This window comes from Carcharodon carcharias, chromosome 16, assembly GCF_017639515.1.
Source record: "Carcharodon carcharias isolate sCarCar2 chromosome 16, sCarCar2.pri, whole genome shotgun sequence".
In the NCBI taxonomy this organism is placed as follows: Eukaryota; Metazoa; Chordata; class Chondrichthyes; order Lamniformes; family Lamnidae; genus Carcharodon; species Carcharodon carcharias.
In genome coordinates, this window is record NC_054482.1 from 25,052,502 (window position 1) to 25,069,038 (window position 16,537).

Sequence of the window (16,537 nt, forward strand, 5' to 3'; positions counted from 1 at the left end):
CCTGGGGGTTGCCATTGACCAGAAACTGAACTGGACCAACCATATAAATACTGGGGCTACAAGAGCAGGTCAGAGGCTGGGAATTCTGCAGAGAGTAACTCACCTCCTGACTCCCTAAAGCCTGTCTACCATCTACAAGGTGCAAGTTAGGAGTGTGATGCAATACTCCCCATTTACCCAGATGAGTGCAGTTCCAACAACACTCAAGACGTTTGACACCATCCAGGACAAAGTAGCCCACCTGATTGGAACCCCATCCACTATCTTAGACATTCACTCACTCCACCACCAATGCCAAGTGGCAGCAATGTGTACCATCTACAAGACGCACTGCGGGAACTCACCTTCTTCGACAGCACAATGACAGCTACCACCTAGAAGAACAAGGGCACCAGATGCACGGGAACACCTCCACGTGCAAGCCACACACCATGCTGACTTGGAACTATATTGCCATTCCTTTACTGTCACTGGGTCAAAATCCTCGAACTCCCTCCCAACCAGCACTGTGGATGTACCACATGGACTGCAGCGGTTCAAGAAGGCAGTTCAGCACCAACTTCTCAAGGGCTATTTGGGATAGGCAATAAATGCTGGCCTAGCCAGAGATGCCCATATCCTGTGAAAATCTTTTAAAAACGACAGGTGAAATGGACATACACATGACCGATGAAATTTAATGCAGAGAAGTGTGGCGTGATGTAATTTTGTAAGAAGAATGAGGAGAGGCAATATGAATCAAATAATACAATTTTAAAGAGGGTGCAAGAGCAAAGTGACCTGGTTAATATATATACACAAATCTTTGAAGGTAGCTGGAAAGTTTGAGAAAGTGGATAAAAATCCATTTTGGGACCCTTGGCTCCATGAATGGAGGAATAGAGTATGAAAGCAAGCAAGTAATGCTCAATACTGGTTAGGTCTCAGCTGGAATATTATATTAGTTCTGGGCATCACACTTTAGAAAAGATATCAAGATTTTAAATGTTATATTCCAGAAAGCCAAATGGTAAAGAATAGAACTGGAGTCGATCTACATAATTTTGTAAGCATTTATTTACAGAGATACACATTACAAACATGGATCCCCTCACTCAACAATCACCATTTAGTCTGTTCCCATTTATAGGAGCACAAGTGAATCCCCAGTTAATACCCCCCATGTGCTTACAATCAAATACAATTAATATACCATTATTAGAGAGGGTGCAGAGGAATGGTACTCAAGATGGGAGACTTCAGTTATGTGGTTAGGCTGGAGAAATTGGGGTTGCTCTTCTTAGAGAAGAGAAGGGGTAAGAGGAGATTTGATAGAAGTCTTTAAAATCATTTTGATAGAGTAAATAAAGAGAAACTGTTTCGAGGAGTCAGTTTCCAGAGAATACTGAATTAAGGTGATTGGAAGAAAAAACCAGTATCGACATGAATCATTTTTTTACATAGCGAGTTTTTTTGATTAAAATGCATTGCCTGAAAGGGTGCTGGAAACAGATCCAATAGTAGAATTCAAAAGGTACATGGATAAATACTTGAAAGGAAAAGGATAATTTGACGAGGGATAAAGCAAGGGAGTGAGATTAATTTGATACGCTGCCAATGAGCCGCCACAGCCACAATGGCCCAATGTCCTCCTCCTGCCCTGTATCATTTTATGATTCTATGAATTTGTATTTTGGAATATCTCTCCCACTTGCAGTTTGTACTTAATACAAGTAAAATAGCAGATAATGTTAATTGCTTGTACAGTATTTCAATCAAACAACTGCTGTTAATGATTTTATTAGGCCTTCCCCTGAAAGAATGAGCAGATGCCACACAGAACTGGACAAGCTGGTGGAAGAGGGAGGAGAATGGTGAAGACAGGCTCTCAACAGGAGGCCATATTAGTGTTCAGGGAGTATTTCTCCTACTTGAATCAATGTGGGAGGCATTTACGATTAAATAAGGACCTCCTCACTGAAATCCGCCAACTTCAACAGTCACATCTGCAACCTCAGAGCAGGGCAAGGGCATTGCAAGTGACTGTGATGTTAAAGGTGACTGTGGTGATGAACCTTTGTGTCTGACATCTTCGAGGCTGGAACTGGAGATTTTCGCAACATCTTGCAGTTTGCCATCCACTTTTGCATAAGCAAGGTCACTGAGGCTGTCTGTTCCAAGAGAGCTAACTACATTTCATTCTCTCTCAGCAGGGACAAACAGTCAAAGGGACCATGAGATTTGCAAGGCGCCACTGACTGCACACATGCCACTTTGCAGATGCGACATGTCAACTCTGCCATGTACCAGAACCGAAAGGGATTCCACTTCCTCATTGTTCAGCTAGTGTGTGACCATGTGAGTGAATGAGAGGTATATTGGCAGCAGTTATGATGTCTTCATTTTGCAGCTGTCTACTTTGCCAGCTGAATTTTAGCTATCATGGCAAACCAAAGAGTAGCTACTGGGTGACAAAGTCAACATAACTCTCATTCATAATCTACACACCGCTATGCTGCTTGCATATAGTGAGAGCCATGATGCTACAAGAAATGAGATAGAGTAGACCGTTGGTGTTGTGAAACAAAAGTTCCACTCCCTGGTCTGCTTTAGAGAAACCCTGCAGTACTTGGCTGAGCAGTTCTCAAGATTGGTCTGCTGCATACTTTACAACATAGCTATCAGGATAGCCCTTGCCACCGAATTTCAGGAGAGCAGGAGCACGAGGAGGAAAGAAGGAGGCAATCTGGACAGCCTTTATGTCCAGGCTGTCTATGAAGACTTAATTTGAGTGCAATAGCAATTCACCAACAGTCCCACACTCCTTACCTTCCTTCTGTTACTGATCATCACAGCGTCCTCCTGGCCTGAAAGGCACCACAAACAAAAATTGCAAACCCAATTTATAAGTGAAATCTTACCATACTGCATATGCAATTAAATTAATCATCCTTGTGCATTCCTTAGTGCCTGTCTTCTATGTACTTTTCTTGTCCTACAGCACCTACAAAGTGTTCCACCATCGAAGTGGCTGCAGCATGACTGGAGGGAGGCCAGCTTCAGAGTACACCATCTCAGCATAGGTAGCAGCATTGTGGGCTGGCTGGCCGGCTGGTTGATGAGATTCAGCAAGGGCACTGGAAGAGTGGAAGCATAAATACTGTCGTTGTGCAGGAGGACAGAAGATTCATGCTCCAATCCCCCAGGGTGGTGCCTCAACAATCTTGCTAATCTGTTAGATGACAGACTGCTGGATAGCTTTGACAACCCTGTTAGACCATTTAAACACTGGTACCCACAGTCATAAAGGTAGCAAGCTGACCTTGCTTGACTTAAGTCAAAGCTTCCACTGTTGCACTCAAGCTTTTCATGGAAGCTGCTTGTGCTGCAGTGGAATCTGAGACATCAGCTGGCAGTCACTACATCATGGTTTGGCTTCCAAATGTGAGTTGGCTGCCACTTCCATGCTGGAAAGAATGGGCTCCAAGCTATGCGCAAAGCCCTGTGTTAAGTTATCATATTGTCATTGTATGAGCTGGTGGCTGAGGGTATGAAATCAAGTCAGGGTGTGCCTTCATCATCACTATCTTCTTTGTGATCATCCAACACGTGCAGGTTGCAGTTCATGGTATCTGCAAGATAAAAGGCAGAAGGAAAACATTCTGTTGAGGGGAGGGATAGAAGTAAGAAGTGCGTGCTTACACGATCTGCAGCTTGAAAGTCAGAAGAAATTGTGGATTGAGGGTGAAATGGAATGTGAGAAAAAGGGTTAGGTATGAGGATACTGTCACCTTCAATAATTTCATCCACCTCGCTGGCCACGACCTCAACAATGTCAGTTGTCATGGCCAGCACTGTCTCTTCCATGAGAGTTAAGAACTGCAGACAGGCCAGGCCTGTTTGCTTTATTCATGCTGCCTCTGGTTGTGCACCACCTTGTCATGTATGGGAGAGGGAAGCGTTAAGCAACCTGCTTGGATGATGTGGCTGTCATGATGAATAGCTGGAACTGTGTACAGGCTGCAAGATGTGGGTGTGAGATTTGCAGCACTGCTAAGCGTGTAACGGTGGAGCACATAAATCTTAGCTATGATTCCTGATTGATGGAAATTGTAGATAGTTGAGTGATGGGGTTGTGGTGAATCATGGAATGGTTGAGGCTGGTACAATGTACCATTTGAAGATGCATTCACTGATTGTCATCACTTGTTGGGGTCATTGAACTTTTTGTGACACTGCCTACAGGTTTCTTGGAGCTAGACCCCCAGCATTGACATCTATGCATATTTGTTCCAATGCTTTCAGAAGTTCATTCTGGCTGCCTGCAGATACAGGACATTGTCCCTCTTTTCCACCTCTTCCTTCAAGACCTCCACTGCAATGTCGCAAAACTTTGGAGTTCATTGTCTCTCATGTTGTCCCTTGGTTCACTGTTTCCCAGGTCAAATTCACTTCTTGCACAAATTCCAGCCACAAAAAAAAGGGGTGCAAGCTAGCTTTAAGCAGAGCAGTCTACCTTTCAACATTTTGACACCCCGTGCTGGTGCGTGCAATCAATGAATAGCACATTTAGTGCTGGCTGTGTACAGAAATAATGCTAATGAGTAGGTCGCATGAAGTTGGCCTGGGTTAATCATGCAGATCAATCCTGTGCCAATTTTTCAGGAACTTTCAATTTGATCCCATGATGCTTTTTAATAATATTTTCTGCTTCTTTCTCTTGGCCTTCCAATCCCACACCATCAAATGCCAGTAAATCAGACACTTACTTCCACCTCACATGCTACCCTGTAATCAGCTTCTGGAAAGTGAGTGAAAGCAATCTGAGAGTGACTTTGTTGTCTTTTTCTTTGGGGAACTTGTCTCCACTTTGTTTCTCACAATAGAATAGAGAAAATTGTGAATTGTATACATGAGTCCAAATCGCGTTATTCCAATTACTTTCAGAATTATTTTCTGAATTTTGATCACCAACATGGGTGTGGTAATGACTTGGTTATGGTATAGGACTAGCAATTCAATTATGTGTTTAATTCCACCACGGCTAGCTGTGAAAATAAATTCGGCAAATTAGGTCATTTGTGGGCTGGCCCAGGAATAAAATGGCTCTAAAATCTGTCAGACTGTCTTAACAGCCACACTGGTTCATTAGTGTCCTTTCAGAGAAATTAACTTGGCACATCTACCTGGTCACGTTACTGTCAACAGTTAACGTCCTCTGAAATAACCTAGCAAGCTTACTCTGTTGTGTAAGCAATTGTTTCCAGAAGGCGACTCACCATCACCTAACATCGTGGGTAATAAATCCAGCCTCACAAGTATCTCCCATATCTTAAAAAATTGATTCAGTAGGTCAGTAAAGAATTTTGACCATGTGATCGGCTAGTGGTTGCAAGTATTTGCATGTTTCATAATAGGTTTAAAGAAGTCTTCCAGTGCATAAAATGTGCAGTTTCTCGCAAGTCCATTTTGAGGTGTGATGTTTTACTTAGTGTGGGAATCAATTCCCTAACTTTTCTAGCATTTTATTTTTTAAGGTTATCAATTTTTAGACCATCTTGCTTTTCTTTCATCATGCTTTTCTTTTACCTTTATGTTTTGCAGGCATTTATTTGTCTGACTTGACGTACATTGACTCAGCGTACCCATCCACACACAGTATCATTGAAAGTGAACAAAGATCAAATCTAATGAACAATATTTTGAGAATCATTTCAGATCTTCAGCAGTCCTGTGATTATGGTAAGTTACTTAAGCATATTCCACAATTTTAATTCCCTAAACTAGCTACTAGACTAGACTAAATTAGATGATTTTTCACTCTTCGATGCATTTTATTTTCTTTAGATATTCCTCTGCTGCCTCATGTTCAGAAATATTTGAACTCGGCGAGATATATTGAAGAACTTCAGAAATTCGTTGAAGATGACAATTACAAGTAGGTTTCCTTACATCTGAGTTTTTTCCTAAGTTCTTATTACAATTGCATGTGATGGTGCTTCTCATGTCCAATGGAATTAAAATCTTTTAAAACATAAACAGGAATGTTCTTCCACTTAAAATAAACCTTCCTGACTCCACTCTGTTGCATTTCATAAAATCTTTGAATGCTCAAATTCCTCTTGAGTAGGGTAGAAATTGAACACTGAAGCATGAAGCCCAGCTAAAACAGCCAGCATTATCCAATGCACATACATTCCACCAATTGCACATAAGGCCATTTATTTTCTTACCATTGTCAAGCTACACAGCTTTCTGTTGCACATTTATTTTTGCTGATTAATAAATGTTGCCACCCTACAGAGGAAACACCTATGCCACTTGCTTTGAAAACTTTGCTTCGTGTAAATGGGATGTTTTTCCTCAATTTTTTTTTGTCACAAACTAGGTGTCACCCTTGGCTCAGTTTATAGCAACCAGATCTAAATCGTAAGGCTGTGGGTTCAAGTCCCATTCCAGAATTTTTAGCACATCTGTGCAGTACTAGGGCAATGATGTGGTGTTGGGGTGCAGTCTTTCAGGTGAGATATTAAACTGATGCCCCAGATACTTTCAGGTGACCGTATACGATCCCACCCATTATTTGAAGCAAAGCTTGGGATTTCTCACATATTCCTGCTAAACATTTAACCCACAACCAACAGCTAAAACAGATGGTTTGATCATTTACCTAATTGCGGACTGTGTCCAAATTGTCTGCCGTGTTTCTGACATTAAAAAAAAGTGAAAACAATTACTTCATTGTAAAAACCACATTGGAATATCCTTAACTTGCAAAATATGCCATATAAATGCAGGTCTTTCTTTCTTTATCCTCACAGGAAAAGGTTTCTGTTGTCATTTGTCATTGAGACCCAGCACTTAAGAAGATTTTTCTTATAATCAAATCACATTCAGGCTCTGGTGATAGCATTGATCAGTTTTGAAATCTGCAATAATTGTAGTTGCATCCCTCCCAGTGATTAACACTCATATTTTAGTTGCATTGTTTAGCAAAGGCTCAAAATTTACAGAACACTAAATTCTGTTGCAATTATGCTGAATGGAGTTTATGATCATGGAGAGTTGACTTCAGTCAGTTAATCATCCCACACATTTCCCCCAGATGTCTGCAACAGTTACCTGACTGAAGAAATTCCTTTCAGAACTTAACTGAAGAAAGGCTCTGCTCCATTGCCTCAGACCAGCAAGATATAAATTTTACATTTATAAGGATTTGTACAATTTGCTACAGTGATTACATTTTTAGTGGCCAAAGTAAGTGCAATCCCTGCTGAGGTACAAGGCAAATTCTCAGAGACCTCAAAAGAATGAATACACCTTTTGAGGGATGCTATTGCTGTATCATCTTACAGCTAAGGTGGAACATCCCAAGAATTATGACACAAAGAGATTGTGTCTTAGGTTTAGATTAGTCTGCATTCAAATATTTATCTGTGTCTACCTTTTTTGAAGTTCTGATCGTCTTTTTCCCCAAACCTGCATTGGACCATCACAAAAAATGGGTTTGGGAAAATTCAGATTTGTTTAATTTTCACCTGACCCAAACTCGACAAACTACGAACTCCTGAGGTAAAATCTATTCATATCCACATTTAGAAAATCAAAGCATTTGTCAACGAAGTAATAATCACTTGAACCTTGTGCTTGATAAATTATGCCAGATTCATTTTAACCTTCAATAGCTTGTGCCAAATGTAATCATCTAAGACTGTTGCTGTGTTGCTTTTGTCTCAGTACTGAACTATTTGATGGTAGCTGCATCCTTTCTCATTTCTTCCAAAAATTAAATCTCTATTTCATTTGCTTACCAAATAATGGTGCTGTATTGTCATGAATTGATAGTTGTATGATAAACAAGCGTGCAGTGCTTCAAAGTTTTATGAAACAAAAGACACTTCCTATAGGAAACAGAATCACTCACAATGCAGTGAATAGTAAATTGAGTTATGTAGTTTAGTTGCTTTGCTGTTTAGGAACCTCTGGCAAATGTTGGAACCAATTCTTATGCTTATAAGCACTCCCTTGCCCAATAGCAAATCATAGAAATTACAGCACAGAAAAGAATGAAAGAAATTTATTTAGCACCTTTTACAACTGCAGCATGCCCCAAATACTTCACTGCCAATGAAATACTTTTGAAGTGCAGTCGCTATTGTAATGTAATGAAACAGCCAATTTGCTCACAGCAAGCTCCCAAAAACAGCAATATAATGACAAAATAATGAATTTGGGTAATGTTAATTAAGGGATGATTGGCTAGGACTCTGAAAGCATTTGACAGAGTACCTCATAAAAGACTAAGAAACGAAATTGAGGCCCATGGAATAGGACGGTCAGTGTCAGTTCGGATAAAAAGTTGGCTGAAGAATGGAAAACAGTGGGTCATGGTAAATGGTTGTTTTTTTAAGATTGGAGGATGTTAGACAGTGGGGTTTTTGCATGCTTTCATGGGATGTGGGCATCACTGGCAAGGCCAACATTTGTTGCCTATCCCTAATTGCCCTTGAGTAGCTGGTGGCAAGTCGTCTTCTTGAACTGCTTCTTGGGGCCATGTTCCCTAAGGTTCAGTGTTAGCATCACCTGCTTTTTTTGATTTATAAATGACTTCGATATTGGAATACAAATTGAAATTTCAAAATTTGCCAATGGTATCAAACTTGTAAGCATGGCAGTAAGTGAGGATGATGCTAATTGGCAGGATATAAATAGGTTAACAGAATGGGCAGACAAAATGGAATGTAATACAGAGAATGGGGTGCATTTTGGAAGAAGTGATAGGGAGAGGCAATATAGAATTAATGGCGCAATTCTAAATATCATGCATGGACAGATCGACCTGGAGGTTCATGTGCACAGATCTTTGAAGATGGCAGGACATATAGAGATAGTAGTTAGCAAAGCATATGGGATCTTGGGCTTAATAAATAGAGGTATTAAGTATAAAAGCAAGAATCATATGCTGAACCTTTATAAAGCTCTGGTCAGGCCAAAACAAGGGTATTGCATCCAGTTCTAGCCACCTATTCCAGAAAGAATGTGAAGGTTGTTGAGAAAGTGCAAAGGAGATTTATGGAATTTAACTACAAGGTTGGGCTGGAGAATCTGGTGTTGTTCTTCCAGAGCAAAGGAGGTTGAGGGGAGATTTGATAGAGGTAAACAAGATTATGACAACTTTGAATAAAATAGACTAAGGAAAGTTGTTTCCATTAACTAATGGTACAAGGAACAGAGGACAAAGATTTAAGATTTTGAGCTGAATATACAAGGGGATGTGAGAAAAAACATTTTTTTGCAGCGATTGGGTAATGATCTGGAACTCACTGCCTATGAGGATGGTGGAAGCAGAGGCTATGAAGGATTTCAAAAGGAAATTGAATAGCTGCTTGAGGACATAAACATGCAGGGTTACGTAGATAGAGCAGGGGAATGGAACTGACAGATCTGTTGTATAGAGAGCCAGCATGGTCTCAAGGGGTCGAATGGCAGACTCCTGTGCCATTATGATGCTACATTAACTCTCCTGCTGTTGTTTGAAATAGTGCCTGAGGATCTTTTATGTCCTCCAGAGAGTACTATATTTCATCTGAAAGACAGCAATCTTTCCCCGTCTCTTCCACAAGATCTTCGAGCATTAAAAACTCAAGGAATTCTTTGTCACTAAGTTTGAGATCATCCATGCAGCTGCCTCTGTCACACATGTGCTTCAACGCATAAGAGAAATTGTTAGGTTCCCTGCATATGATATAAATTCTTCATTGCTTGAGTATGGTTAAATCTTCACTGCCTTCCTCGTGTTCTTTTTCTGACTGTGAAATGTACAAGTTGTTTTCAGATTTCTAACTACTGTACAGCATTCACTTTCAACGGGCAAAAATGGTAAATATGATTCAGAATGAAGCAATCAATACGTGGAACTTGAAAAAAATATTTGAATGAGGTGACCCCAGCCTGCTGCAAAATTGTTGAAGGAACATTGTTGCTGGTGTTTTACTCCTCATTCTTTCCCACATATTCAGTTAAATGTGGATAATGAATTGCAGTTTAAGAATGTGGAAGAGCATACTGATCTTGTGTTCACTACTCCAACTTCTATGGGGTGATGGTGGCGTAGTGGCAATGTCAGTGGATTAGTAATCCAGAGGCCCAGGCTAATGTTCTGGGGACATGAGTTTAAATCTCACCATGGTAACTGGTGAAATTTAAATTCAATTAACTAATAAATCCAACTAATTAATAAAAATCCGGAATTGAAAGTTAGTCTCAATAATGGTGACCTTGAAGCTATCATCAATTGTCATAAAACCCATCTAGTCTACTAATGTCCTTTAGGGAAGGAAATATGCCATCCTTAACAGGTCTGGCCTACATGTGAATCGAAGTGCACAGGAATGTGGCTGACTCTTAGCTGCCCTCTGCAATGGCCTAACAAGCCACTCAGTTGTACAAACCATTACAAAAAAGTCAAAAAGGAAGAAAACTGGACAGACGACCCAGCATCACCAAGAAACCAAAAACTAAAATGGCACACCCAGATCTTCAACCCTGCAAAGTCCTTACCAACATCTAGGAGTTTGTGCCAAAATTGAGAGAGCTGCCCCACAGACAAGTGAAGTGACTGCCTGACATAGCCGTACTCACTGAGTCATACCTTATAGCCAATGTCCCTGATGCCACCATCACCATCCCTGAGTATGTCCTATCCCACCGGCAGCACACACCCAGCAGCGCAATTGTATACAATTGGAAGGGTGCCCCTGGGAGTCCTCAACATTGACTCCAGACCCCATGAATTCTCATGACATCAGGTCAAACATGGGCAGGATCCAGCTAATTACCACCTACCTTCTCCCTCAGCTGATAAATCAGTACTCCTTCATGTTGAACACTACTTGGAAAAAGCACTGAGGACAGCAAGGGCACAGAAAGCACTCTGGATGGGGACTTAATGCTCATCACCAAGCGTGTCTCTGTTGAATCACTACTGATCAAGCCTTCAGAACCCAAGGCCCAGTCCTGAAGGACATACCTGCTAGCCTGGGCCTGCAGCAGGTGCTGAGAAAAAGGAGCTAAGTGATCCCACAACCAACAGATCAGATCAAAAGCTCTGCAGTCCTGCCACATCCAGTTATGAATGGTAGTGGACAGTTAAACAACTAACCAGAGAAGGAGGCTCCACAAATATCCCCATCTTCAATGATGCTGGAGCCCAGCACATCAGTGCAAAAGACAAGGCTGAAGCATTTGCAGCCATCTTCAGCTAGAACAGGATGATGCATCTTGGCCGCCTCCTGAGTCCCTGAGCATCCCAGATGCCAATCTTCATCCAATTCATTTCACTCCACAAGATATCAAGAAATAGCTGAAGACACTGGATGCTGCAAAGCTATGGACCCCGATGTCATCCCAACAGTAGTACTAATTCTTGTGCTCCAGAACAAGCTGTACCCCTAGCCAAGCTGTTCCAGTCCAGCTACGCATTGACATCTACCCAACAATGTGGAAAATGAACCAAGTATGTCCTGTCCTTAAAAAGGACAAATCTAACCCAATCAATTACTGTCCCATCAGTTAACTCTTGATAATCAGCAAAATGATGGAACATGTCATCAACAGTGCTAACAAGCGGCACTTAGACAGCGCTAACCTGCTGACTGGTGCTCAGTTTGGGTTCCACCAGGGCCACTCAGCCTCTGACCTCATTACAGCTTTGGTCCTAGCATGGACAAAGGAGCTGAGGTGAGAGTGACTGCCCTTAACATCAAGGCAGCATTTGACCAGGTGTGGCATCAAGGTGCCCTAGCAAAAAAAGTCAATAGGAATTAGGCAAAAATCCTGCACTGGTTGGAGTCATACCTAGCACAAGAGAAGATGGTTGTGGTTGTTGGAGGCAGATCATCTCAGTCCCAGGACATTGCTGCAGAAGTTCCTCAGGGTAGTATCCGAGGCCCAGCTGCTTCAATTACCTTCCCTCCTTAATAAGACGAGAAGTGGGATGTTCATTAATGGTTGCGCAATGTTCAGTATGATTCACTCAGTTACTGAAGCAGTTCGTGTCCGTGTGTCGCGAGATCTGGACAACATTCAGGCTTGGGCTGATAAGTGGCAAATAACATTCGCTTCACACAAGTGCCAGGCAGTGGGGATTTCCAACAAAATAGAATCTAACCTTCCCACCTTGACATTCAACAGCATCAACCTCCTTGAGGTTACCCTTCACCCAGAAACTGAACTGGACCAATCATATAAAAACTGTGGCTACAAGAACAGGTCAGGGGCTGGGAATTCTGCAGTGAGTAATTCACCTCCTGTCTTCCCAAAACCTGTACACCACCTACAGGACATAAGTCAGGAGTGTGTGATGGAATGCTCTTTATATGCCTGGATGAGTTCAGCTTTACCAACACTCAAGAAACTCGACACCATCCAGGACAAAGCAGTCTCCTTGATTGGCACGACATCTACCAGCTTCAACATTCACTCCCTCCACTAGATATCAAGAAACAGCTGAAAGCAGTGGATACTGCAAAGGCTGTGGACCCTGACAACATCCCGGTTGAACAGATGCCACTGCTGAAGCTTTGTGCCCTCATGAATTGGGAATATTCAATGCTGCAGTCAGGAGGATAAAAATACAGGAAGACAAAACTCACATTTTATGCTCATGAGGAGCAGCTAGTATTATAAATCAACCTGATGAGTGCACACAAGTGCACTAATGAATAACTTTTTGGGTTAGGACTAAGAGGCATCTCTTTGCAATACAAGTGGCTCAAATAATAAACCTGTGATGAAGTTTCAGAGCCAAGTCAAATCCTGTTGTAGGACATAATCTTACCTTTGATAAGTTATTCTATGGTTTGGACAAAAGAATTGTGAAAAATAGCAAGACCGCACCCAAATATCACAGAAGATCTTATGAGTGACTTATATGAATTCAGCATAACCTCCCTGCTTTCATACTCTATGCCACTATTAATAAAGCCCAGGATACTATATGCTTTATTAACTGCTCTTTCCATCTCTCCTGCCACCTTCAATAAACTATGCACATTTCCACCCAAGTCTTCCTGCTCTTGCACCCCTTCAAAATTTCACCCCTTATTTTATATAGGCTGTCCATGTTCTTCCCACTGAAATGCATCACCTCACACTTCTTCGCATTGAGCTTCATCTGCCACCTATCTGCCCACTCCACCAACTTGTCTGTATCCTCTTGAAGTTCCACACCATCCTCCTAGCAGTTCACAACACTCCCAAGCTTTGAAATTGTCCCCTCCAGACCAAGATCTAGGTCATTAATTTTATCAGGAGAAACAAGGGCCCCAATACCAACCCCTGGGGAACTCCACTATAAACCTTCCTCCAGCCCAAAAATTATCCATTGACCATTACTCTCTGCTTCCTCTTTTTCAGTCAATTTTGTATCCAAGTTGCTACTGTTCCTTTTATTCCATGAGCAATAACTTTTCTCACAAGTCTGCTGTGTGGCATTGTATAAAATGTCTTTTGAAAGTCCATGTACACCACATCAACAACATTACCCTCATCGACCTTTTTTGTTACTTCTTCAAAAAAACTCCAACAAGTTAATTAAACATGATTTCCCCTTTAGAAATCCATGCTGGCTCTTCCTTATCAACCCATATTTTTCCATGTGACTACAAATTCTGTCCCGAATAATTGTTTCTAGAATCTTGCCCACCACTGAAGTTAAACTGACCGGTGTGTAATTGCTGGGCTTATCCTTACAACCTTTATTGAAAAAGGGCATAACGTTTGCAATTCTCCAGTCCTCTGGCACCACTCCCAAATCTAGGGAAAACTGAAAGATTAAGGCCAGTGCCCCTGCAATTTCTACTCTCTTTTTCTTCAATATCCTTGGATGCATCTTATCCGATCTTGGTGCCTTGTTGACTTTAAGTACCGACAGTCTATTCAACACTTTCTCCTTGTCAATTTTGAACCCTTCTAGTGACAGAGTTTCCTCATCTGTCACCATGGCCTGGGTAGTAGCATCTAGCTCCTTGGTAAAGACAGATGCAAAGTATTCATTTAATACCTCAGCCATGGCTCCTTCTCCATGTGTAAATTCCCTTTTAGGTCCTTAATTGGCCCTACTCCTTTTAGCACCCTTTTACTATTTTTATGGCTAGAGAAGACTTTGGGATTCCCCTTTATGTTGTCTGCCAGTCTTTTCTCATAATCCCTCTTTGATTCTCTAATAAGCTTTTTCAGTTCCCTTCTGAACTTTCTGTATTCCTCTTGGTTCTCAATTATATTTTCTACATGACACCTGTCATAAGCACACTTTTTCTTCTTTATCTTAATAATTTCCATCTCCTTTTTCATCCAGGGAGCTCTAGATATTTTGCCCTACTTTTCCCTTTCGATGGAATATACTTGGACCCGAACCAATTCTTTTCTGAAGGTAGCCCATTGTTTAGCTACAGTTTATCCTGTCAATCTTTTATCCCATTCTGTCTGCCTCAGTTCTGTTCTTGCCACCGAAGTCAGCTCTTGTCCAGTTAATTATTCTTACCTTGGATTGCCTATCGTTCTTTTCTATTATCATCCTAAAACATACAATACAATGATCACTGTCTCCTAAATGTTCCCCCACTGATACATGATCTACTTGGCCCACCTCATTTCCAAGAACCAGGTCTTTTCTTGTTGGATTGGACACATACTGCAATAGAAAATTCTCCAGAACATAATCTAGAAACTTTTGTCGCTCTCTGCCGTTCATATTACCACTGTCCCAGTCTACATTAGGGTAATTAAAGCCCCCCATTATAACTATGCTACAATGCTTGCATCTCTCTGTAATTTCGCTGCAGATTTGTTCTTCTATGTCCTTCTCACTATTTGGTGGTCTATAGTCCGAGCAATGTAATTGCACCCTTCTTGTTCCTTAGCTTGAGCCAAATTGATTCTGTACTTGAACCCTCTGGGACATCCTCTTTCTCCAGCACTGCAACATTCTCCTTAACCAATACCGCCACCCCTCCTCCTTTCCTTCCTTTCCTACCTCCTGAACAGCTTGCATCCGGGAATGTTTAAAACCCAGTTCTGTCCTTTTCTTGAGTCAGATCTCTGTTATCGCCACAACATCATATTTCTACTTGGCAATCTGCACCTGTAACTCCCCAATCTTATTTACTATACTCCGTGCATTCACATACATGCATAGTAACCCTGAAAACCCTGTGGAGGCAATGTTGTAGTGATATTGTTGCCAGACTAGTAATCCAGAGACCCAGGGTAATGCTCTGGGGACCACCAGACCCAGAGCAACGTGGTTGACTCTTAAGTGCCCTCTGAAATGACCTACCAATCCACTCAGTGGACTCAAACCACAACAAAGTCACAAAAAAGGAATGAAACTGGAAATGACAACAGCAATCTGTCGATCTGACAATCAGCCCTGTCGACCCTGCAAATTCCTCCTTACTAACATCTGGAGCTAGTGCCAAAATTGGGAGAGCTGTCTCACAGACTAGTCAAGCCGGACATGGTCATCCTCACAGAATCATATCTGATAGATAATGCCCCAAACACCACCATCATGGACCAAGCCTGGGTATGTCCTGTCCCACCATCAGGACAGACCCAGCAGAGGTGGCAGCTCAGTGGTATACAGTCGGGAGGGAGTTGCCCTGGGAGTCGTCAGCATTGACTTTGGACCCCATGAAGTCTCATGGCATCAGGGCAAACATAGGCAAGGAAACCTCCTGCTGATTACCACATAGAGCCCTCCCTCAGCTGATGAATCAGTGCTCCTCCATGTTGAACACCACTTGGAGGAAGCACAGAGGGTGGCAAGGGCATAGAATGTACTCTGGGTGGGGGACTTCAAAGTCCATCACCAAGAGTGGATTGGTAGCACCACTACTGACCGAGCTGGTCGAGTCCTAACTAACATAGCTGCTAGACTGGGGTCTGCGGCAGGTGGTGAGGGGACCAATAAGAGGGAAAAACATACTCGCCCTCATCCTCACCAAACTGCCTGCCACAGATGCATCTGTCCATGACAGTATCAGTTGGAGTGACCATTGCACAGTCATTGTGGAGACTAAGTCCCTTCACAACATTTTGTGTGGCACTAACACTGTGCTAAATGGGATAGATTTTGAACACATCTAGCAACTCAAGACTGGGCATCCGTGAGGCACTGTGGGCCATCAGCTGCAGCAGAATTGTACTCAAACACAATCTGTAATCTCATGGCCCAGCATAACTCCCACTCTACCATTACCTTCAAGCCAGGGGATCAACCCTGGTTCAGTGAAGAGTCCAGGAGGGCATGCCAGGAGCAGCACCAGGCATACCTAGAAATGAAGTGTCAACTTGGTGAAGCTACAACACTGGGAGACTTGCATGCCAAAAAGCAGAAGCTGCAAGTGATAGACAGAAACAAAAACAAAAATTGCTGGAAAAACTCAGCAGATCTGACAACATCTGTGGCGAGGAAGACAGAGTTAACGTTTTGAGTCCGTATGACTCTTCATCAGAACTAAAGAGAAATAGAATGTGGTGAAATATAAGCTGTTTA

At 42.0% G+C, this 16,537-nt stretch overlaps 1 protein-coding gene across 8 annotated transcripts in view; it reads left to right on the forward strand.

Moving 5' to 3' along the window:
- ralgps2 (Ral GEF with PH domain and SH3 binding motif 2) overlaps window positions 1-16,537 on the forward strand; it is a 574,026-nt gene that overhangs the window by 424,856 nt on the left and 132,633 nt on the right. For all 8 annotated transcript variants that reach the window (XR_005945530.1, XR_005945531.1, XM_041208585.1 and 5 more), the window contains 2 exons: window positions 5,584-5,721; window positions 5,827-5,917. Coding sequence is in view for 6 of the 8 variants with exons in the window: in XM_041208585.1 (XP_041064519.1) it covers window positions 5,584-5,721; window positions 5,827-5,917 (229 nt within the window). In the remaining 2 variants the exon portion in view is untranslated. The remainder of the gene's footprint in view (window positions 1-5,583; window positions 5,722-5,826; window positions 5,918-16,537) is intronic.